This window comes from Eschscholzia californica, unplaced genomic scaffold, assembly GCF_041429995.1.
Source record: "Eschscholzia californica isolate CP2 unplaced genomic scaffold, dmEscCali1.0.p SCAF_4, whole genome shotgun sequence".
Classification (NCBI taxonomy): Eukaryota; Viridiplantae; Streptophyta; class Magnoliopsida; order Ranunculales; family Papaveraceae; genus Eschscholzia; species Eschscholzia californica.
The window spans coordinates 8,653,452-8,676,040 of record NW_028238461.1 but is presented as its reverse complement, the minus strand read 5'-3'; the positions used below and the strand labels follow the sequence as shown (position 1 = coordinate 8,676,040).

At 36.4% G+C, this 22,589-nt stretch overlaps 3 protein-coding genes across 4 annotated transcripts; 1 reads left to right on the top strand and 2 right to left on the bottom strand.

The window, feature by feature from the left end:
• Window positions 1–1,626: 1,626 nt before the first annotated feature.
• On the top strand, window positions 1,627–7,779 carry EMB2761 (threonyl-tRNA synthetase, putative / threonine-tRNA ligase). The gene is made up of 8 exons (XM_086638598.1): window positions 1,627–2,191; window positions 2,853–2,999; window positions 3,105–3,252; window positions 4,275–4,528; window positions 4,657–5,034; window positions 5,779–6,087; window positions 6,203–6,403; window positions 7,407–7,779. The coding sequence occupies exons 1-8, from the start codon at window positions 1,844–1,846 to the stop codon at window positions 7,662–7,664; spliced, it is 2,043 nt and encodes a 680-aa protein (XP_086494724.1). The 5' UTR covers window positions 1,627–1,843; the 3' UTR covers window positions 7,665–7,779.
• A 269-nt stretch (window positions 7,780–8,048) lies between these two features.
• LOC147542320 (uncharacterized) lies at window positions 8,049–11,246 on the bottom strand. The gene is made up of 8 exons (XM_086638599.1): window positions 10,926–11,246; window positions 10,729–10,822; window positions 9,891–10,010; window positions 9,749–9,797; window positions 9,115–9,214; window positions 8,921–8,982; window positions 8,744–8,802; window positions 8,049–8,419 (listed from the first exon to the last, which is right to left on the bottom strand). Exons 1-8 carry the CDS (start codon window positions 11,078–11,080, stop codon window positions 8,306–8,308), a joined length of 753 nt encoding a protein of 250 aa, XP_086494725.1. The 5' UTR covers window positions 11,081–11,246; the 3' UTR covers window positions 8,049–8,305.
• A 2,921-nt stretch (window positions 11,247–14,167) lies between these two features.
• Window positions 14,168–18,213, bottom strand: LOC147542319 (SWIB complex BAF60b domain-containing protein). 2 transcript variants are annotated; one of them, XM_086638597.1, is made up of 6 exons: window positions 17,568–18,213; window positions 16,661–16,766; window positions 16,389–16,560; window positions 16,102–16,304; window positions 15,524–15,671; window positions 14,168–14,381 (listed from the first exon to the last, which is right to left on the bottom strand). In XM_086638597.1, exons 1-5 carry the CDS (start codon window positions 18,032–18,034, stop codon window positions 15,549–15,551), a joined length of 1,071 nt encoding a protein of 356 aa, XP_086494723.1. In that variant the 5' UTR covers window positions 18,035–18,213; the 3' UTR covers window positions 14,168–14,381; window positions 15,524–15,548. The 2 variants fall into 2 exon arrangements, with proteins under 2 accessions (XP_086494723.1, XP_086494722.1); XM_086638596.1 differs by having other exon boundaries at window positions 15,546–15,671.
• Window positions 18,214–22,589: the final 4,376 nt, after the last annotated feature.

The window sequence follows — 22,589 nt, the reverse complement described above, 5'->3', positions numbered from 1 at the left end:
TAGAAAACCCTAGGAACTAATAAAACTACTAATAGGCTAGTAAAATCAGGATCCGGCGAAGGGAGAACCCTTCGCCGGAGAGCCACAGATCAAGAAGACGGAGAGAAAACCAGATGTGGTTCTTGGAGAGAGAAAACGGTTCTAATCGGACAAATTGTTATTCATATTAGATTTCTAACTTTTTCACATGTCCTTCATAAAAAAAAAAAAAAAAAACTTTTGGGTGCTTCTAAAGGCACCAGGCCAAAAGGCTGTTAGCATCCAACTCTATTAGCACCGGACCCAACTGCTCTTTTCTCTGTTAGCACCGTCCAACTATGTAGGCACCGGTCAAAGTGGAGTTAACCCTAACCCCTCCATCCATCTCTCACAAAATCTGAAAATTGGGAATTCCAAACTTTCTCTCTCCTTTCAAAATCGACATTAGTGCATGTACATACCACAATAGAAATATAGCAGCGCAAAAAAAAAAAGATAACCCGAAACAAAATTATCAAGCAAAGAAGCATATGCTATATGTCTTCTCCACACATCCACTGCCTCAACCATTGAGTGGTTAACAAATTCATACTCAGTTCAACAAAAAAAAGAAAAAAACAAATTCATACTCAGAAAAACATAACGAAAACTTGTCGAAGTAAAACAAATTCAATTGATTATAACATACTTATCACAGGAATGTTTCTGCAACTATTCTTATTCGCTATCATGGTAAGGAGAGAAAATCCAGATGTTAATGGCAATTCCACTTCTGTCAAGACGATATCGATATGATGGGATCTTCCCTTGAGCATTTGCCATGCCTTTGAACCATCAGATACAGCTTTGACGGCTCGGAGAAACACAACATTCATGTTAATAATTTTCATTCTAACCAAGAGAACCTATTCTTTCATGAATAAACATATATTAAAAAGCATCAAGAAGAAGATTAAACATCCAATCGATAACTTTTTTTTACCTAAAATGGGTATGCACAAATCCTCAAATCTTGAATTGAAATTTCCTGGTTTATGCACCAGCAGGTTCTTGATCGACCACCGTAATTCAAGCCAAAATGTTGGGGGATTTCATTAATAGGCTTTTCCTGTATAATCTCTGTATAACTTTTTCTCTCTACCTTTGTGTGTCTGTATGTATTGATTTATTTAAAATTTGGATTACAGAATGCTTATCGGTTATGCCTATCCTGCCTTTGAATGCTATAAAGTTGTTGAAAAGAACAAAATTGAGATCGAACAACTTCGCTTTTGGTGTCAATATTGGTCTCCTCTCTCTCCCAAACTATCTTATTAATCTTTTATGGTTCTTATAATCTAGAATTAGTCTTCCTTAATCATGTTTGATACTAATTTGATTCGTTTAAATAACATATAAAGCAGATTGTTTCATTCTTAATCAAACTATGTCATAATAATGACTTTAACAAGGTTTCTTTAAAACTCCAATTGTATCATTCAATATTGGAATTCTTTTTGTTTTGGAAGAAGAAGATGGAAGAACCAAATGCAGGTGAACGTCACCCACATTAAAAACAGGTGCTTATAGAGAACTCGGATCAATGACCATTGACCTGAGTCAATAAAATTTCCGGATGCTAACATCCTTTTGACCCGGTGCCTTTAGAAGCACCCAAAACTTTTTCATATGTCCCTTTGACATTGTTGTTCACATAACATATTTGATTGTCCTTCAATTGGCCACCCTTATTCATTCTTCAAAACTTGTAGCCGGGTGAACCACAGGGTATTTCTACAGAAAGAGATAGGGTAGAGAGAGAAAGAGATAACAGAAAAGAAGAGAGAGAGAGCTAGAGAACAGAGAAGAGTATAACTGTATAACCATGGTGGTTGTTCAACGAATGCCGGCTTCTCACTCTCTATCCATTCCATCTCTTAGCTTCTCAAATTCTAAAACCATTCATTCTTTTGTTAAACCCTTTTTGTTTCTCCCTTTACCTCTAAAAACCTTCATTACAATTTCTACAAGAAACTCAATAAACAAAATTAGGGCTTTTGAGAGTAAGAATCTAAACAATAGAGAAATATCAACTCCTCCTTCAGCTGTTGCTACTCAGTTAACCGAGACTTCAATTGAAGCTAAAGATAACTCACAGAATCAAAATTCAGTTGAAAAAGTTGTTCTTCCTACAAATGATTCGTCGGAAACGTTGTTACGAATTCGTCACACTGTAAGCTTGAATTCTTTTTTATAATATTAGTTTTGATTGAATGAGAGATTTAGTAGTGAAAAAAATGAAAGAAAAGATCAAAGTTAACTCATTTAATGGATTCCATGTACTTGATGTATTTGAAAGTAAAGCTCAAATTTCATGAATTTGTCTGATAAGTGTGAAAATAGTCCCACCCACATGGGAGAAGGACGATCTAGCAATCAAGAATAGAATGTCTGGGTCTCTCCACTCATTGACAATTGGTTTTGAGTTGGATGACCACAAACTTAACATGATATCAGAGCTAGGCCCGATAGGTTTAAAAACCACACGTGCATGTTAAGCTCAAAAAACGCCACACATGAGGGGGCATGTCAGAATAGTCCCACATGGGAGAAATGCTATCTAGCAACCAAGAATATAATGCCTAGGTCCTCTGTACTCATTGCCAATTGGTTTTTTAGTTGGATGGTCACAAACTTAACAATAAGTTGCATGTAGTTTGATTTTATATTGCGCAAATATAAGATAACTTTAATCAAAATTGATCTTCATTTGCTTGGTCTTATATCTAATGGGGTTTGAAGTAGAAATTCAACATGTATTTTCATGCATCATCATTAACAAAGTAGATTGTGTTGGATTTTTTTTTTTGACTTGAGTTCATTTATTCTTATAGTGTGCACATGTAATGGCAATGGCTGTTCAGAAGATTTTTCCAGATGCAAAGGTGACAATCGGCCCGTGGATCGACAATGGGTTTTATTACGATTTCGATATGGAGCCTTTAACAGACAGAGATTTGAAGAGGATTAAAAAGGAGATGGCAAGTAAAACCTCTATACAGTTTCTCTTGTAATTGTGATTGAGGAAAATGTTTATTAGTTTTGGTTTTCAAGGGTATGCAACTTGTTTCTTTCCTTGTATGTAGGATCGCATTATCAGCCGAAATCTACCATTAGTAAGAGAAGAAGTTGATAGAGAGGAAGCGGAAAAGAGAATAAAAACCATAAATGAACCTTACAAAATGGAGATTCTCGAAAGCATCAAAAGCGACCCCATTACAATCTATCACATTGGTCAGTTGATGCAGTTCCTTATTTTATTCCGTTTCACTTCTTGGCAGTTGCATTTTTCCTAGTGTTCTACCTCAAGGCTCAAGGGCAAGGTTTACTGTATTTCATCTGCCTCCATTTATAGTTAAATGGTTATTTGTCGTTGTGGCAATATTATAGGTAAAAGATGTTAACTCTTAAGGATGAATAGGCTACATCCTCTTTGCTCAGTACAAAGATTGAAAGTGGAAAAATAGAGATACACACATATTGCACAACAACATTACAATTATACTACAAGATTCCAGCTATATGGACATGGTTTCTTTTTCGACAACCTTATTTATTGTTTTAGTACGTACTACGTAATGTAAGCAATCATGGCCACAGACAAAAAAACCTGTCGTATACTTTTGGTAAGCTTATTTTGCATAGACTAATTCTGAGGAAACCGCAAAAACTGTTTGCGTCACATTCCTAGGCAAAACATCCCTACTAGGTTCGCATTTGGCCCAAAAAAGCGGCATCATCTGCAGTAACAAGCTGGGCAAACTGATAATAAAGAGTCTATGAGTCTTGTAAGTTGTAACCAAAAAAGAAAGAAGGTCTAGTTACGTAAAGCTCCTGCAGTCTATTGTTTATGCTGCAATTGTTTGCAGAACAATCTGCAGCAAATTTAGCTTCTCCATTAGTATGACTGTATGAGCAGTTTCCTGAGTTGATGAAGGAAATGCCAGTTAGTTTTCATAAAGTTGCTTTGCTTTTGCCGGCAATGAGCCTATCATTTCGTTAAGTGTTTTTATCTTCGTCTGAGTTATATTGTATATAAGCTTCTTTTACCATGTTATCTTCCTTTCAAGTTATATTGCATATAAGATTCTTTTTTTGCTTATCTGTGGTTAATGTGAAACTGCTGTCCAATGTAGTTGTGGAGGATGTCCAATTTGTGTTTTGATGGATAATTCGTCATTTAGATACACATGTGGAAACATCCAGGTTTCTTCATTTGGAACTATGCATTTCTAACTTATCATGTGTTTGTCCAGGTAATGAATGGTGGGACCTATGTGCTGGACCCCATGTCGATTCTACTGGAAATATAAACAAAAAAGCTATTGAACTTGAGTCAGTTGCTGGGGCTTATTGGAGAGGGGATGAGAAAAAACCAATGCTGCAAAGGATCTATGGCACAGCTTGGGAGACGGAAGAACAGTTGAAAGCTTACCTCCACTTTAAAGAGGAGGCAAAGCGTCGAGATCATAGACGTCTTGGTCAGGATCTCGATCTCTTTTCTATACAGGTAGCACTAATTGGAAGTATATTTGGTGTTTCTCTAAATTATAATCATTTCATATATTTCTTTTATCATACAATTTGTAAGGGGACTACATTTTGTACAAACTCAAGCCTCTAGATGGTTTATTGCAGGAAGAAGCTGGCGGTGGATTAGTGTTTTGGCATCCAAAGGGTGCAATTGTGAGACACATTATAGAAGATTTATGGAAAACCATACATTTGCAACGTGGTTATGATCTGCTTTACACTCCACACGTGGGGAAGGCAGATCTTTGGAAGATCAGTGGTCACTTAGACTTCTACAAAGAAAACATGTATGATCAGATTGAAGTTGAGGACGAACTCTACCAACTTCGACCGATGAATTGCCCATACCATATTCTCGTCTATAAAAGGAAGCGCCACTCTTACAGAGATTTTCCAATTAGAGTTGCAGAGTTGGGAACAGTATATAGATATGAGTTATCTGGAAGTTTACACGGTCTCTTCCGCGTACGAGGTTTCACCCAGGTATGTTATCATGCTTCTACTCTATAATATGGTTACTGGATATCCTTATTCAGTTCTCATTCTTGACGGATCATGTATTGTTTCTCTTTTCCTATTGACATTCTTCCACTCTTCTGGGATTTGAATAACTTGAGTTTTACACGTATAGAACTTTAGCTAGATATTCCCTTACGGTTTTCTAGATCTTGACCCCTAAAATATATTAGGACAATTAGTTCCACTGAGTTATTATATAACTAGGTTTCCACCCCTAAGCAACTGACTCCAATTATGTTACTGTCATGTGGTATAGTATTTTTGTTTAATTAGATTTTTGTCTAATACCTTTTTAAAATGGAAAAATATACCAACAAGATTGTAATCAAGTACCCATTGTAGATATGGTAGGCTATTGAAGGGTGAAAACTTATTGTGTATTTGGTTACGATCTTCTGGATACTTTTGTCTATTTTGAAAAAGTATTTAAATAAAAAATATAATTAAATAAAAAGTGTTGTACCACATGACTAAAACTTAACCGAAATCAATTCATTAGGGATAAAAACATAATTAAATAAAAAATCGGGGTGAACCCCCAATTGACCTAATATGTTTGGAGTCTAGACCTAAAAAACCATTTCGCTCATTACTCCTTTGCTTGATATTAAAAAAGTATCTGATGCATTAGTAACGTCCTGTATCTCCTGCTGGGCGCTAAAAAACACAATCGTTATTGACTATATAGATTTATGCATGTAAATACAGGACGATGCACACATATTCTGTTTAGAAGATCAAATTGAGAGTGAGATAAGGGGTGTCCTGGATCTAACAGAGGAGCTCTTGCTTCAATTTGGTTTCGACAAGTATGAAGTGAACCTCTCAACAAGGCCGGAAAAGGCTGTGGGAAGTGATGATATATGGGAAAAGGCAACATCAGCTCTCAAAGATGCCTTGGACTATAAAGGTTGGAACTACCAAATTGATGATGGTGGGGGTGCATTTTATGGTCCGAAGATTGATCTCAAAATAGAGGATGCACTTGGAAGAAAATGGCAATGTTCAACTGTACAGGCAAGTTATATACCTCAACTAAAATCACCATGCGGAATGTTTTAGGTAATAATGTGCTAATGTAATGCGTATTATATATTATTAATTTGGTATTTCATGTATGGGATGTTTTCAGGTTGATTTCAATTTGCCACAGAGATTCGACATTACTTATGTGGACTCAAACTCGGAGAAGAAACAACCTATAATGATTCACCGAGCAGTACTTGGATCCTTGGAACGCTTCTTTGGGGTCCTCATAGAGCACTATGCAGGTGACTTTCCACTATGGCTTTGTCCGATCCAAGCTCGTATTCTGCCAGTTACCGACACCCAGGTGCGTACTGCTAAACAAATCTGACGTCTTTGTCTCCAATTTCTTCAATTTTGCTCAGTAAAGTTATAAATTGGAGTCTGGAGTTTATAGAAAGAAAAGGAAGATAACAAGTGCCATGACCCACCGAAGCTAAGTGGTGAGGGACAGAATCGGCTAACCCACAATCCCAATTCTCGAGTCAGGATCAACTCGGGTTCGACCTCCCTACGAACTATTACATATAAACAATAGCTGCAGTGCTGATCTTGAAGTTTTTGAACATCAAGTTGCTATTTTTACAGCTGCAGCATGATTGCTGCATTTACAGCGGCTGTTGTATAATAAGCTGCTGTTTTTATCGCTGCTTTAAAATAACTATTTTTATCTTTCTATTTCCTCAACATGAGAAAGAAAAATCTCTCTTTGCGACCTCTCTCTCTCTCTCTCTACTCTCTTAAGTGGGGACAGTCCTTTACTCGGGGGGTCGGCTTGGGAGCGGCTCAATCTATACCCCACTTTCGATCCGAACCACGAGTTATAAAGGTGGATCGTCCCATTCCATCTTCTTAAGAAAGAAAACAAGTTGTCTCACAAACAAGAATGCCCCTAACTCAAAAGTAAATAGTACTGCTGTTTAAAAACGACCATCACAATAGAAATAATGAATGTTTCTTTAGTAACCGTATCTCGTTGTTATCTTGTTTTAGTCATTCAAAGTGTTCCCTTTTTTGCCATGTAGCCCGTAATTGTCATTGTAATAACCGTACTTCTTACCATTGTAATAATCGTTTTTCTGTTATAATTTTATGTTTTCCAGTAGAATTAAGGAGTAGAATTAAGAAAAAGAAATAGACCACTACAACGGTTGTTTCTCACTCTTTCTAGACAATCTTTTTTATGTTCTCTTGACCAGTTCTCCGTAGTACATAGTTTGGACTGCGGATATAAACAATTGTATTTGTCGTTTCTTTCCGATAGGCAAGTAACTTTGCCGTTATTTAAACCAACGTATACGTATTTTCAGCTGGAATACTGCAATGAGGTGGCGAAACGACTAAAAGCTAGCAACATCCGAGCTGAAGTTTGCCATGGCGAACGCTTACCAAAGCTCATACGGAATGCAGAAAAGCAAAAGATCCCATTAATGGCTGTGGTTGGACCCAAAGAAGTTGAAGCTGAATCTGTGACAGTTAGATCTAGGTTTGCTGGAGAATTGGGAACCATGACAGTTGATGATTTTATCAATAGGATTAAAACTGCCATTGATACCAAAAGATTTTAGTTGAAAATGTCAGAATCTGTAAATTGTATGAAATCATGGTCATCTTATTTGTTTGTTTTTGACTATTTGTATACGTTATAGAGAAAATGAGAAATTAAAGAAACATTTATAGCCACTGTCAAACCAAATAAATAGCTGGAACACTTCAGTTTCATCTTTTGTGGTTTGTTTGGTAAGAAGAATTTGTGTTCGAGAAACTTCGACTTAACCTTAAACTATTAATCTTTACTATATCTTCATCAAATTTTTTCCTCTTCAACTCCTTCTTCTTTAACAAAGTTTACTATAGTCTATTGTCCGTCACTATTAGTTGAATATGACTAGTGCGAAGAAAGTCAAACAATCTATTCTGTTTAGATTTCAAGTTTGTGCTTTAACCAAAACTTACAACAAATCATCAAAACTATAATATAAAAACCTTTGTAAACAAAAAAAACAACATAACTTAGAGATCTACAAACCCCTTGACCCGATGATTTTAGACCCTAAACCATCCTCCATTACAAATTACAAGTGGAATTCACTAACACTACACTACTTCAATGAATTCAACCTTATCACTTCATGAAAAATTCTTGTAATCTCAACACCTTCAAGAGGAAGAATATTTTTTTTTTTTTTTTGCTTTGCAACAGATTCCTTCAGTTCAGCTTTTTTATCAGTTTTCTGAGGACTCCTTCAGCACGCTTCTCAAACTTGGGCAGAATCCATTCATGCTGGAATATGTCAAGACTGTCTTTCTCTGCACTTAAATTCTGTTAACCAGAAACAGAAAAGAACCAAATCAATCATGCCATTACAGATTGAAGCAAATTAATATGCTCGTAAAATGAGAGAAAAGAATTTTGACAGTATGTTGCACTATTGGCCAAATGGAATCATGAGCACTCTATCCCTAATAATTATTGTGGTATCAGGATACACTCAAATGTTTGTCGGGTACGGGGATACTCTCATCGCACGAGAATCACTTCAATGGGTGTAATCTTCAAGGTACACTTGGAACCTTAAACCCTGAAATACTGTGGGTCCATTTTACAAAAGTTAATATCAAAATCACCTAACAGAGGGTTAGGTACCTTGGTAGGATCAGCGCCGAACCCACTCATCTGCATCATCTTCTGTGTGTCATCAGTAGCTGCAAAACCGAAGGCATATCAACTTCGATTGAACTTCGAAATAGAAGTTCAAGTGTCACAAATCTTAAGTTGTCAATATGAAAGAATCAACATTTTGACTTAACATAGAGTACATACCATTCTCTTCTCCAAGAATAAGGCTGAAAAGACCCCTCAACCCAAACAGGTTCAAGAAATACCTAGCATGTAAAATAGTGGTTACGAGTTAATACTTAAGCATCAGAAGTGCTTGATTATATAAATAAACTCAAACTGAAACAATACTTGACGAAAAAGACAAAGCGAAAAAAACAGGATATAACAAAGATTACCATGAACGGCTGCTAACGTAGCTAACATCAACAGTACTCAAGTCAATTCCATTTTGTAACATTGATCTGAATCTCTGAGTAAGTGGAAAGGGTATCTTGGCTGAAAAGAAAAGATTATCCAGTGAAAAGAACATCAATAAGAGCAACAGGATAAACTCAAAATAATGCATTGAACAGAGAAGACAGAAACATAGGTTGTCAGTTACGAAAAGTGAGGAAGAGAGGATGGAGAACCCACGATAAAATACAGAAGAACATAAACACATATCATACAAAATTATATCATAGAATAATTTTTTAACTAGTTGATAAGTAAAAGAAAACTAAAACAAAGCCCTCAATGTCCTCAACCGGCGTATCCTGAGGTATGCAGATTTAATCTGCGACATAAAATATTATTATTGGACATATAACATTATATTATACATTATTGCATATTATTATTTGGATGACCAAACACCAAAGCATACTATGGCAATTCAAAAAGGAGACTAAATAAGAAAGGTGTGTGAGTGTGTCGAGCTATAAGATAGAGCCTTGGACAACATAGAATCTCAAACGAAATGATCCTCTTGCAATTATAGAATCACAACACAGAAGTTATGTATTTAACAGCAAGGTAGAGGGGACATACCTGCTACGAAACCAGAGAAGAAAAAGTTAACCCATGCAAAAGTGAGTGTCTGGAAATAAATGATAAGATAGGATTAGACGCTAAGAATCACACTTGAGAAACAAAACCAGATAGCAGTGGTAGTTTACAGTGAATGAAGTACCTGAGGAATAATCATGGAGAGGTTCTTCTTCATCATATCCATTGCCATGTTTGGATCAGATAACATCTGTGCCTGAGGATTTTGAGCTTCTCCTGCAGGAATATGGAGCAACCCATTTTCCTGCCATTACAGTAGCAAATAATTTTACTGGTTAGAATAAAACATCTCTAAACACTGAAATCATATCAGATGAAAGAGCGTTCGTCGAGCAATTATAAAATATGATCCTCACTTCCTCAGAGCTGGTCAAGGTTAAGAACTGATGTGAATCAGTTTTTGACGCTTTAGGTGTTTTAATCAAATTAGATTCTATTTTTGATTAGGCATTACTTTTTATTTTCTGCAAACTACGTACGTGCTGTTAGGAGGTATTTTTAGAGGGCGGGTAGTAAGTTTTATGTAGTTTAGTACTTCAGGAGTTTTTCGATGAAGTCATTACCCTAAAACCCAGACTGATCATGGTGCTAAGAGACTATAACACAGATTTCGAAGACAATCCAATAGTGTAATTGGATATCACCACTGCATTTCAAGATCACCCTAGAAGAACTAGGCCGACTTTTGTACAAGCCCAAAATTAAGAGAAAAAATTACACCCAAAGAAAGACAACTCCCAATATCAAGTACAACAAGTCCCAAGTAATGAAATTTCGGTTTCAGTGGAAATTTCTATAGGCATGGAAATAAAGATATTCTGGTCCTCTGGACCGAAACATTTTCGAAACTTAATTCCTTGATAATAACACCAAAAATATAATTAATGAAAACATCTAACAAAACATTAATGAAAACAATAATTCAACAATAATGAATAAATATACAAGAAAAAGGAAAAAACCTGGTTACTGAAATATGCTCTCCGAGCCCTAAAAGACTTGAAAGGGATGAAATTAGCAGCAGCACGTAAATTCCTAGCCCTAATGATAACCTGCCTAAAAACATAAACATACCCAAAAATCAAAATTGAAACTTGGGAAAGTAGAATGGAGGATAAATACAACTAAATTTTAGGGTTTGGAGATTAGAATACTAAACCCTTCTTTGACCATCTTAGCGTCGGATAATTGAGAAGAAGAACGCATGAGTTTTGAGACAAAGTAACGGAGGATTCCAATAAGTACCATGACTACTGATAGAGGGATTAGAACCCAATCCCTAATTGCTGTATCTAACACTAGATCTTCCCCCATTAACTTTAATTACTACCTCTTTTCTCTCTCTCTCTCTCTCTCTCTCTCTCTCTCTCTCTCTCTCTCTCTAAAACTCCAACTTCACTCTGCTTTCTTCTACGGAAATCGTAAGTGGATAAAGGATGTCATTTTTATCTTACACGCTGTTTACACCAACATAGTACTCGAAAAAAAAAGAGTTAATTCCTATATGGCCCCCTACTTTGTGACCAGCTTCCTTTATAACCCCCTATTTTCTGTAAATTCAAATTTGGCCCCCTATTTTCATGTAAATGCCATAACTACCCCCTCCCATTAATATAATTTTAAAATAAATTTAGTTAGGAAATATCTCTCTCCACCTTACTTCCACCTCACATCCCTCTCCACCACACATGTCTCTCCACCTCATCTCTCTCTCTCCACCTCACCTCTTTCTTCTCCGACGAAGGTCGCCGGTCGGAAAATTTTCCGGTCGGCAACCTTCATCGGAGAAGAAAGAGGTGAGGTGGAGAGACATGTGTGGTAGAGGTGGAAGTGAGGTGGAGAGAAATATTTCCTAACTAAATTTATTCTAAAATTATATTAATGGGAGGGGTAGTTATGACATTTACATGAAAATAGGGGGTCAAATTTGAATTTACAGAAAGTAGGGGGCCATAAAGGAAGCTGGTCACAAAGTAGGGGGCCATATAGGAATTAACTCAAAAAAAAATGTTATTTCGGGAAGATTGAGCTTTTTTTTTTTTTGTTGAAGAGGGAAGATTGAGCTTGAGGCATGGAAATAATTCTTTTGAGTTTGAGAAGCAGACTAACTTTGAGTGACGTTATCATCCAAATTCTAACGACGTCTAATAACTCTTAATGTTAGTTTAACTAACATCTACCCATCCATGTGTCAAGTCTACTAACCGTAGATGATATTGCACAACGACATTTTCTAACGAGTAAGATAAGATAACGTTAGGGATAATAATCTAGTTAGATTTAAGGGTCAAGCTTAGTTAAAATTAGTCTATGCCACAAACTAATAGAACAAAAACATTTTCATTTCCCAACTTAGGAGGAAATTTGATCAAAACGTATGGGTAACATATAGATTTTTTTTTTTGTTTTTTGTTGAGAAGGGTAACATATAGATTATGGTCTGAAGAAGAGTTGCAGTGTGTAGACGATTTAGCTCTAATTTTAAAAATACTAACTTGACTTTCCCTTATTTAATGTGATCCGTATTTAGGTTATAATGGTCCCAATCGACAATACGTCACGAAGCAGTGCAACCAAATCGGAAGAGAAACTAGCAAAGCGATTTTCTTTTTATGAAAAGCATTAAGAATTGATGGAGGATTATTTGTACAAAGAATTTCTTATTACTTTTCTTCTTATTATTACTTTTTGTCCTTATACTTGTATGTAAATTTTTATAATTGTTACAAAGAGAAATTTTGTTTGAGCGAGGGAAACAACATATTTATCCTCTTTCATTTTTTCAGGAATTATTGAAAGAAAACGAGAACTAAAAGGCTTTCTATTTGTTTCTGCTAAGAAAATGTTGTAAAAGGAAAATAGAATATGAATTTGATTGCTTTTTTTTTAATATTGACAATATAGTCATTACAAAGGCATTGATACATCGACACGATGTGATGAGCACCATGGAAAAAAACATATAATTTTACTCTGTCGACTTTGAGTGATTATGTAGGAATGAGCAAGTCCTGCTCTATCCACTTTCAGTGATTATGTGTAGGAATGAGCAAGTCTTTGTGCCAGGTAAACAAAGAGGGGGAAAAATAGAGGTTCAAGTCATCCTATCTCTCTCCCTTCCTCTTTCTCTCCCAGCCCTCTCTGTTCTAACAAAGTTGCCCTTCACTGCAACTTCCTCTCGATCTCGGGGTATCTGGTTTCTAGACGAAAACGAAGCCTTGTGAAAATTTTCATCAGAGAAAACACACAGGAATTAATAGTGGTTAAGGTGTATGGTAATTTTGTAAATAGATGGGTGTATATGGCTTATTTCCATTGACTTAATTGCATCAAGGAGGATGCAAGCTGAAACATTTTGGATGTGCCTTCATCTTCAACTTTAAAACTTCCCTTCTAAGGTTTAAAGGAGCCTCAGTCACTCACAAATTCTCCTCAAATTTGCCTTGAGGAAGCAACCTTTAACACTTATAGGGGTGTCTTTAAAACTCCCTCAAGATAAAGAATGATAAATGGTCTCAAATATTTTACAGAAGTTGGTGGAATGATGATGACAATGTTAGAGTAAGGTTGGGGAACCCAATTTTAGATACAATTAGGTCAAAACATTAAGGAGAAGAGAGCAATGTATGTCATGCTTGCTTTGTCCATCATGGTTGTCTTCTTGTTCATGCTCAACCCCAATAAAATAAAAGGAGAGAATCCCCTCACCCCACAAAAAAAACATATCAAGTCTGAAAAAGAGATAATACTATTACTCTAAATAGGATCTCGGCTGAGTCGGCTCATGACTTTAGATCCTATTTAGAGTAATAGTATAAAAGTCTGAAAGAAATGCTTGTTGCATACCCATATATCGTATACGAATTCAACTAAAGGACGTTGTTTCTCACTGTGGCTCTTAATAACTATGCAGTTGCGCTCACAAACTAGTTGCAGACTTCTCTCAAGCTCTGGTAGACCACGTCAATCATAAGTAACCCATTTCCTGAGTAACTCGCCAAAACTACCAATCCAGAAGACTAGAAGAATAACAATGCGAATCACTCAATAGTTAATGCCGAAAAAGTGGCCCATCATAGTAGGGTATTTATCAATCCTGGCTCTTCATGGTACTTTTGTTTCCGAACTTGGAACTAAGGAAAAAAATGTAGAACCATAGAACCTACAGTGCATATACTGATATATATATATATATCTTTGCCAAGTCACTCTGGAGTAACTCGACTTACTCAGGATCGGGCCTAGCCAATTGCACGTCGACTACGAAACCCAACTACTTAGCTTACCAGACCATCTAAAGCAACTCAATCACATATCCTAGAACATGTATCTCCTAGAATATTTTTGTTCCTTGATGAAGGTTAGGAATTTGTATTGACAATGCAATATATAATGCAAAGATAGCAAACAAGGGACATAATTAACAGCGTAACTTTTTCTTACAACTAACCCACAATACATCTTCATTTTGCTCATGAAGCAAATGAAGCTAGATAAAGGTTCTGTAGACATCGTAATGTATAACAAAATAAAGCATACTAGACTAATGGTTTACCTACAAGTATCTGGTTTACTGTGTCAGACCCTGACTATATGGCATTAAGTAGCTGTGTATCTGCAAAAAAGCGAAGAAAAATTCCATCATTCAAAATGCACAAGATGCAGAAGAAAGAAAAGATAAAGAAAATGAATCTGGTAAGAACGTGAGTATAAATCAAATGACGTTGAAGTCATTCTAGTAGAGTAGAAGTAACAAAGAAATGTAGATATTGGCAGTAATTCATAGGTACTTGACTAAAGTGGTATTGGTTTGTTTTCTTTTCATTGTCAGAATCCGAAGCGTCTGACTCAATCAAATGAATCCGAAATCAGCTCAAACCAACCAGTCAAATGAATCAGACGTCACGAGGCAGACAAAACGAAACATTTTGCAATCTGACTCGAGTCAATTCAGGCCTCAGGTCAGATTTCAATTCTGATTTAGGAAAAAAAAAATCAGATATTACATAAAGCTTGGTTTGGTATTGCTGTGACATTTTTTTTCTATTGAGTGATTTCAGTTGTGCACTTTTCGACAATAAATCTCCAGCGGAATCAAGATGTTTCCTAGAGCCTTAAAAGAGTTGCTTACGAATAAACAATTCTTATTTCTGAAACTTTGAATGAATATATTAAGAAGAAAATATGTACAAAGAGAGGCAAGACAAATGGGGGGTTTGTTTTATCATTCAAGCCTCCCATTAACTGCCATATCTAGAAAAGATACATCAGTGAACTCCTTGAGGTTCCTAGACGACCCAAACTCAACCTTAGTCTCAATATTCATGATCTTTCATAGGATTTATGGAGTGTCTTTCCCTATCTTATAAATTAATAAAAACTACAAATGGTAGTTGTGGGCCTTGTGGCTGAAGTTGGGGAGGCAGGGGAGAGGAAAATATGCAACGGAGACTAGACATGATCTCTTGACTCATACATGCTGAAATTTCGTATGATACATCCGAGTACTTCAATTATACTCCATATCACGAAAATAAATAAAGCCAGACAGACCCAAAGTGTGAATCCTATGAATAAGGACTAACTATATAAGCAAGTATTCAAATTGTAGATGTCAGGCCGATCAAAACAGAGAGGACTAGGTGTGTGTGTGTGTGTGTATATATATATATATGCAAAACTATGTGGTGGATTTCAGAATTAACTGAAAGATAAAAATTAGAAGGAATTTTAGCAATTACAAAACGAAGTTGTTACATTTCATAGGGTCAGACTGAACCTGTCAAGACTGCTTCGAGAAATGACGCCCCACCATCTCTGTTACTCCCAGAGCAGAAATTTTTTCACATCCAAAGAGTTCCTGAAGCTTTCCATCACATATTACAACCATTGGATTCATAGGGTCCTAAGATGAGATAAAGGCATTAGAATTTTGTACAAGATATAACCATAGCGAATTCAACAACTCAAAAATGAACAAACTATAAAATTTGGGAGATTTTAGTTAAATAAATAAATGTTCCATTTTTCTCCATATCTGTCTCCTCTAATTTTGTCTGGTGATGAAAGAGTTATGCACCGAAGTACCAAACTACAGATTTAGGTAGGAAGTTCTTCTGATTTTGGAATTTCCTCCAACTCTAAATCCATCCTAACAAACAACCCCATAAAAGTTAAACCAGCAAGACGTTTATTGCATTTTGCAAATACTGCACCTAGAATGTCATACTTGGTTTATGCGTAATCATGGAACATAGAGGGAGAAGAGAACACAGTAAACTTAAACTTACAAACAAATGCTACAGTACAACCAAACAATCTAATTGTGTACCAACCTCAAGATGATGAACTTGTATGTACTCCCAGACACGTCTTAAAGCCTCTGACTGGGGCATCTCTGTACTTTCAGAATCAATGAATTTGGCAAGTTCTTCAGATATACCCACAGGAGACGAACAACTATTACCACCTTCATTACTTTCAGTGACAGACTCCACTTCTACTTTTGCCCGTTTTTTATCTCGACTTGATTCTTCTTCTGTGAAAATGAGAAAATATACAACTTTAACCAGATAAAAAGGAGGTTTTCAAAGACTAAAAACCCTTAATACAACATACATACGTGAGGGTTCGAGACGTATAATATGCTTCGATAGTAACTTGTTCATCTTAAACATATCAGTACAATCTGTCTCAAACACCAAACGGAGCTCGTCGTTGCAAATTATCTTTCTTTTGTTACTTGGATCCTGAAGGTTGTGTTTCCTTATATATGCCCACAGTTGCTTTACTATCTGAACCAACAATAAAAAAATATCCAAAAGACCTGATATTCATAAATAAGAACAAATATATTCCTTGGGTAAAATAAAATAGGTTGATTAGAATGACAACCTCGGTCCTTGTCATTGTTGGTTCACCAACAATGGCCTGAAGCTCAGGTGAAACACCACAGGCTTTATTAAGACCCCCTGGACCACCTCTTCTCTTAGCCGGAGTACTGCAATAAAATAGATCATAGTGTACAAGAGCATCAGGTCAAAGAACATATTACGTATCTTCTTTACCACCACATATATTATAATTAACTGTCAAGACCCAAGCGTAAATGTGGCATCCCATGCAAGCATTTCAAGTTTCCGAATTCTCTTGAGCCAAATCGTTGATCTTCAATTAAGATACCAATCGATCGACAACAAATGGGGAACAATAAAGCGAGATTAACCCCCTACTTGACACTTTGAGCTTAACCTACTGTTTGCTTTCCAACTTTTTCAAAATCGAAAGACACACATCTCCATGAAATGTTGTTTATGAACTATGAGCTCATCCCGGGATGTCAAGTAGCGCATAGTGTATCACTGAATGAACAAAACCCTAAATGTAGACATCTAGAATCCCCAACAACTAAGAAGCAAAGACACATTTTACTAATATTGTTTGCTGAATAAGAACACCCAATTAAGCATCAAATTTGAAGACAAATAAGAAAGAGTAACCGAACAAAACCCAAATACTCAGTGGGAAATTAGGCATAGTAAGTAAAAGAAAGTAATCAGTTAAACAACAAACATACATGTGAAAAGTTAAATAGGAAAATTAGGTTAACAATAGAACCAACAACGCACCAACCAAAACATGTCACTAAAACCCAAAAGAGCAAAATTAAAAAAAAAATAACATCAAAAACCTAATTTTCCAACACCAACAAAAAAATCAAAATCACGAAAACCGAGAAAACCCTAAAATTGATTTTGCCGAGTTGAAACAGAAAGAGAGGGAGAGGGGAAAACCTAATTACCTTGGTTTAGTCCCGTCAGGTGCAACATTCTTCTGAGTCCGATGGTGTGACCGTGACTGCGAGGAAGTCAGTTGCTGATGTTGTTGCAGGTTTGGGTGGTGCGGTTCAGGGCGACCGAAGTTAAGCTCTTCATGATGATGATGATGATGATGGCGTTGTTGATGTTGAAGGGCAAAATGAGAAGGGATCTGAGAGTGATGGGTATTATTCTGAAATTGAGGATGATTTTGAAGGTCGAAATGTTGTTGTTGTTGTTGTTTTGGTGGTGGTGGTGGTGATGGTGGTTGAGGAGAAGAACCAAAAAGAAGTTCGATTTGGTCTCTAATGAAACCAACTTTATCAGAAAGGTCTAACCCTAATTTTGCTTCCAGATGTTGAACAACTCCGTTAAAAGATGTAAAAGCATTAGGATCAGAGTGACGAAAAAGACTCTCAACACTATTAGCTAGGTCTTGGTCTGAAACCATTTTTAAACAAACAAGAACAAGAGATGCATATAATAACAGAATAAACTGAAAAAATTGCTTCTCTCTCTATCTCTCTCTTCCTCTCTCTCTATCTCTCTCTCTCTCTCTTTCTCTCTCTCTCTCTCTCTTCTTTCTCTCTGTGTCTGTCTCTCTCCTTCTCTCTCTACCTTATATCATTCGAAATGACGTTATTACCCTTTATAGGTTTAAAAATGTAATTAAATTGTTATTGACCTTTATACCCTGATCTTATCTTCAATGTATTGAAACTTTTGAGGTATTAGCGAGGGTAAAATGAAGAGTTTGAAAACAAACAAGAAAGGTGATTAGTGGGAATAGTTTCTTGAAGAAATGGACAAAAACAGAGAAGTAATTTGCTATTGTACTTCATGGGATAAGAATGTGAGTACACAACCATGGTAATCTCAACCCTTAGTTTCTCGGGAGAGTGTTTGGAGCTTGGTTTATAAGTGATCGCTCTTTTAGGTTGACTCGATCTTTCCCAAAGTGGGAGATTGCGATAATCCCACATAGCTCGCGAGAATGGAAGACTGTGATAGTCCCACATCGCTAGCGAGAATGGGCCAGAGGTGAAATCTCAAACAAAGTGTCGAGGTCTTTCGGGTGGACTCGTGGAGGGTCTGCCAAAACCCAATACCCTAGGGGATTCGCTTGTTCAAAGGTATTAATATGAGGAGAGAGGTAAGTTATGTTGTTGTTTTTCTTTTTTAGTTTCTTTTCATTTTTACCTCCAATTAATGACAATTTAGATTTAGTTCTCAGTGTAGAAATTGATAACAATATTCAAAGAGAGGAAGAAGATGTGAGGAACACTCTAATGAAGGCAAGGGTTTTCATTAGTTGAAATAGGTTTACAAGATTACAAATATATAGTAAAGATAAAAGATTAAAAGACCCGTAAAGGGCAAATTACTAAACAACCTCTAACTATTATATATATTAGAGTTAATTCCTATATGACCCCCTACTTTGTGACCAGCTTCCTTTATGGCCCCCTTTTTTTCGTAAATTCAAATATGACCCCCTATTTTCATGGAAATGTCTTAACTACCCTTCATTTAAATCTTTTTTCAAAAAAAAAAAAAAAAAACAAACATAATTCCACCTCACTTCCCTCTCCACCACTTATCTCTCTCCACCTCACCTCTCTTTCCCAATCATCTTTCTCTCTCTCCAACTCACCTTTTTCTCTCTCCACCTCTCCTCTCTCTCTCTCCACCTCACTCTATCTCTCTCCACCTCACTCTATCTCTCTCCACCTCACTCTATCTTCTCCGATGAAGGTCGCCGGCCGGAAAATTTTCCGGCCGGCGACCTTCAACCTAAAAAAAAAAAAAAAAAAAATTTTTTTTTTTATCTCTCATCTCCCTCTCTCTCTAAAAACTCCGGCGAAGGGGGTTCCCTTCGCCGGAGTACGGGTCTGTTGAAGAACAGACCCGATCTGGTCTGTTCTTCAACAGACCAGATCGGTCTGTTTCCCTTCGCCGGAGTTTTTAGAGAAAGAGGGAGATGAGAGATAAAAAAAAAAAAAAAAAAAATTTTTTAGGTTGAAGGTCACCGGCCGGAAAATTTTCCGGCCGCCGACCTTCATGGGAGAAGATAGAGTGAGGTGGAGAGAGATAGAGTGAGGTGGTGAGAGAGAGAGAGAGGAGAGGTGGAGAGAGAAAAAAGGTGAGTTGGAGAGAGAGAAAGATGATTGGGAAAGAGAGGTGAGGTGGAGAGAGATAAGTGGTGGAGAGAGATAAGTGGTGGAGAGGGAAGTGAGGTGGGATTATGTTTGTTTTTTTTTATTTTATTTTGAAAAAAAATTTAAAGGAAGGGTAGTTAGGACATTTCCATGAAAATAGGGGGTCATATTTGAATTTACGAAAAAAAGGGGGCCATAAAGGAAGCTGGTCACAAAGTAGGGGGCCATATAGGAATTAACTCTATATATTATTCTAACACCCTTCCTCAAACTCACGATGCGGTGTTGAAAAGCATCGAGAGTTTGCTAGCTAAGAAACGAAAACGTGGAACCGAGTGTGACTTGGTGAACAAGTCAGTAATCTGCATAGTGGATAAGACAAACGACAAACTGATGGTGCCTTAAGTGAAATGATGCCGAGTAAAGTGACAATCAATCTCAATGTGTTTGGTGCGTTCGTGAAAAACTGAATTATGAGCAATATGGATAGCACTTTGATTGTCACAACACATAGGAGTAGGCTCTGGAATGGAAACACACATGTTTGCAAGTAACTCACATAACCAAACTATCTCAGCAAATTCCGTACACCTGCGAGTTGAGGTTGGAGATTGTGTCCCACATAGCTGGCGAGAATGGAAGATTGGGAATCGGGATAGTCCCATATCATTAGCCAGAGTGTCCAGAACCTGGACTAGAGGTGAACGTTCAAGCTTAGTTTGAGCTTGAGAATATCTGCAGCATTAATCTACCCATATGATCTTAACAAAAAAAATCTGCCAATATGGCTCCCATGAGATGGGATTTATAATGTCGCCACACCTGTCGGCTCTTGTATGTCACTTCTCAACTTCTTTCTTTCAAAATCAAACCCTAATTGATGGATGGCTCTAAATCTGAATTTGGATCTAGTTATCTGGAAATTTGCCCCAATTGAGAAGTTCATTTAACATTTGAAGCTATTTAAATCCATAATGTGAGTATCTACTACTCTGATAGATTTATGTTTTCTTGTCCAGTAGAAGCTTCAGGGTTAAACTCTATTCATATGCTAAAATCACCAAATTTTAATTTCATTGTTCACCTAGACATGAATCTTTTCTTATTGGAAAAAGCTTCAGCTTTACAATCTGCTCTTATTCTCTTCCTAGTTTTCCTTCACTTTTTCATATTCTTGTCCGAATACTATACTTTTACTTTTCTTTTCCACCTTATCTCACTCACACACATGTACTTTTGGTTTAATCTGAAAAAGTTGATGTATGCATGATGTTGATGTTAGAGGAACTTCTATAGACACACCAAAGTAATAAACATACTACAAATGTCTGAAATTTTCACGGTATCGTCTATCCTGAACTCTTCGGTAGGTGGTCGAAGTAAGAAACTTGTTGTGTTAATACTCTTGAGATTCTCTCTGCCTCTTTATATATGTTTACATATTTGAATCTTAATTGTCTCACTCACCGAACTCCTCTTTCTCAGGTACTAGTTTTTGTCACAATTCTTCTAGTTCATATATGAATTGTTAACTAAGATCTTATAATGTTATTATCTACTCTATTTCTCATCTATGTGAATGGAGTTCTCCTACATTTGGTAAATTTTCCTTTCATTTCTTACATTATGTTCATACACAAAAGATGAAGCATTTTCATCAACCAAAAGACCTTCACTTTCAATCCTAACTCAAGAACAGTTGAAATCACTATTACTATTTCATGGCCTTTGCCCCATTCTTATTATTCTTCATCAGACCTCAAGAAGTTGAATCAATCTAGCCCAGTTAGTACATTTGTAAGTGGAGAATTTGTATTGCATTTTACAGATACTAATTTGTAAGTGTATATTGAACAGAACCAGTTGCAGTTTATTAGATTGATAATATTATTTTACCTGAACCAGTCCTGTTATCATTTTGGGTCGTCCGGGATCCAGCCTGGTCTTGGCGTGGATAAGCAGAGGTTGGCCCTGCCTAGTGGTCAGACAGGCCTGGGATGGGATGGGCTGGGTTGAGATTTCGGGCTCCCCTTCAAACGGTTCACATGTCTATAAATTTGGTTTTTAATTTTTTATTTCTGTTGAAACAATAAAACAAACAAAGGATTAAATGAAAGTCCGATATGTGATTTGATGAATGAAACTCCACTAATAAGTGCATTTGAAGTTATAAAATCCGCAATCTAGGGCATTAAAAATGACAATAATGTCTTATGATGAATAGTATATAAGTCGATCCATAGTACATTTTCATGGCCTATATAGTATTCAGATGTGTAGCCAATTACATAGATGTACATTAATATATATATCAGATTAACTCTAACGGGGATTCTATAAGATATTTGGAAGAGATTTCTTCAACTCTCCCATGAGGATTGGCATATCTTTGGCGTCAAAGTCATGTCGTAAAAGGTGGCTATAAAGTTGGAGACCATGATTGACATGAATTATATGGAGAAGAGCGGGAGCACGAGTTTATTTGTCTTCCTATCACATAGGATAGTGTTTACGAATTTTGAAGAGTGAGAACTAGAACATGGTCATGTTCAAATAAATTAAGGAGTTAATTATTTGATTCGACAGTATAACTCTGAATTCAAATAAAAGATCTCAAAGAAAAATGATGACATATTATCTTACATGATCTTCAGACATATACATTAAGCAACCAAAAAATCTGATATTACACACTTGTTCAAGGACGAGTGGGAGATTAAAGGACACACCCTTATTCAAGATGACAATATAAGCTGATAGTCGATGGATCGATTAACGACGATAATCAGTTCAGTTACTTTGGATGGTCATAGTGTTTAACTAGAAAAAAAAACTACCATCTGCAAT

Excerpts from the sequence above, each read along its gene's own strand:
- EMB2761 (XM_086638598.1), top strand. The coding sequence starts at position 1,844 with ATGGTGGTTGTTCAACGAATGCCGGCTTCTCACTCTCTATCCATTCCA. Across the intron at positions 2,192-2,852 it reads TGTTACGAATTCGTCACACT|TGTGCACATGTAATGGCAAT; the intron begins GTAAGCTTGAAT and ends TTATTCTTATAG. Across the intron at positions 3,253-4,274 it reads CATTACAATCTATCACATTG|GTAATGAATGGTGGGACCTA; the intron begins GTCAGTTGATGC and ends GTGTTTGTCCAG.
- LOC147542320 (XM_086638599.1), bottom strand. The coding sequence starts at position 11,080 with ATGGGGGAAGATCTAGTGTTAGATACAGCAATTAGGGATTGGGTTCTA. Across the intron at positions 9,215-9,748 it reads CTTCTCTGGTTTCGTAGCAG|CCAAGATACCCTTTCCACTT; the intron begins GTATGTCCCCTC and ends TTTTCTTTTCAG. Across the intron at positions 8,803-8,920 it reads TATTCTTGGAGAAGAGAATG|CTACTGATGACACACAGAAG; the intron begins GTATGTACTCTA and ends TCGGTTTTGCAG.
- LOC147542319 (XM_086638597.1), bottom strand. The coding sequence starts at position 18,034 with ATGGTTTCAGACCAAGACCTAGCTAATAGTGTTGAGAGTCTTTTTCGT. Across the intron at positions 16,767-17,567 it reads CCTGACGGGACTAAACCAAG|TACTCCGGCTAAGAGAAGAG; the intron begins GTAATTAGGTTT and ends ATTTTATTGCAG. Across the intron at positions 15,672-16,101 it reads TACAAGTTCATCATCTTGAG|GACCCTATGAATCCAATGGT; the intron begins GTTGGTACACAA and ends ATCTCATCTTAG.